General features: G+C 61.3%; 1 protein-coding gene across 1 annotated transcript; it reads right to left on the reverse strand.

Annotated features, from left to right (window-relative positions):
* Nucleotides 1–314: 314 nt before the first annotated feature.
* Nucleotides 315–635, reverse strand: EMIHUDRAFT_50620 (hypothetical protein; the record flags this gene model as incomplete). Its single annotated transcript, XM_005793462.1, has 1 exon — nt 315–635. A coding segment is annotated over one exon (321 nt), but the record flags the coding sequence as incomplete, so codon positions are not given.
* Nucleotides 636–1,132: the final 497 nt, after the last annotated feature.

The following is a 1,132-nucleotide window of genomic DNA, read 5'->3' on the forward strand; positions in this document are numbered from 1 at the left end:
GTCAGAGCGCGGCAGCCCGAGCTTCGCGCGCTCCGCTGCGCACTTGGCCTCGACCTGCGATCGGAGATGCGCCTCGTAGCCGGCGCGGTCGCCGTGCTTCGCCGCCTGCTTGGCGCCAACCGAAGGCTCCGCATCAAACCGCTCTAGCTTCTCGCGCAGCCACACGTCGAGCTTCGCGCGGTAGGCTAGCAACCTGGGTCAAGCATCGCACGTGGTGTCGAGGGTGGCAGCCTGCAACTCCCCAAGAAGCTGGGGACGCCTCTCAAGGTGCTACGAGCCGCTCGCCTGCCCTCGCTCGCCACGCCACGCTGGTCATTGATGTCGAGGAGCTCCACGTCAAAGATCAGCGCGGCGTTGGGCGGGATGAAGCCCGTGCCAGAGGCGTTGCCGCGCTGATCGCACCCTTTGCGCCCGTAGGCTGCCTCAGCGCTGATGCTCAGCGTGGCGCGCTGGCCTAGGCTCATGGAGGCGACGCCGAGCTCCCAGCCCCGAATCACCGTCCCTGCCCCTAGCGTGAAGGAGAAGGGCGCGCGCTCGCGTGAGTTGTCGAAGACCTCGTCCGACTTGGCGAGCCGGCCGGTGTAGTGCACTGTCAGCGCATCGCCGTGGCTCGGGTAGGTCTTGCCGTCTCCCTCCGTTGTTGTCTCGACGCGCACTGGAGGGTCCGCCTCTGGCTGCTTCTTGCCCATCACCCGCGTCGTCGTGTCGCACCTCTTGTTTTCTTTTATATGCCACTCCGCACGAATCGTTCGCTGATTTTTTTCCAATATTTTGATACCCTTCACGACCGGACACGACCCCTTCTTCAGACCTCTCGGAATCTCATACGAGAACTGTCAGGAGACGGAACACGGAGGAGCTGTATAGGTCACTAGAGACCCACACCATCGCTACATCACCACAACCACCAAGTCGGATACAAGTCGATGACAATGTGCGCGGCAGGAGAAACCCAACAGCATGACAATGTGCGCGGCAGGACAAACCAAACATGAGACACGGTTACACAAGGACGGTCAGGCTACGGTCAGGAAGTAGGTTTGAGCTGAGGGAGGGTGTAGAGGATGTAGAGTGTAGAGCGCTGTAGAGCTGTAGAGCTGGAGAGTGCTGTAGAGCTGTAGAGCTCTACATC

Source organism: Emiliania huxleyi (assembly GCF_000372725.1).
Source record: "Emiliania huxleyi CCMP1516 unplaced genomic scaffold EMIHUscaffold_10052, whole genome shotgun sequence".
Classification (NCBI taxonomy): Eukaryota; Haptophyta; order Isochrysidales; family Noelaerhabdaceae; genus Emiliania; species Emiliania huxleyi.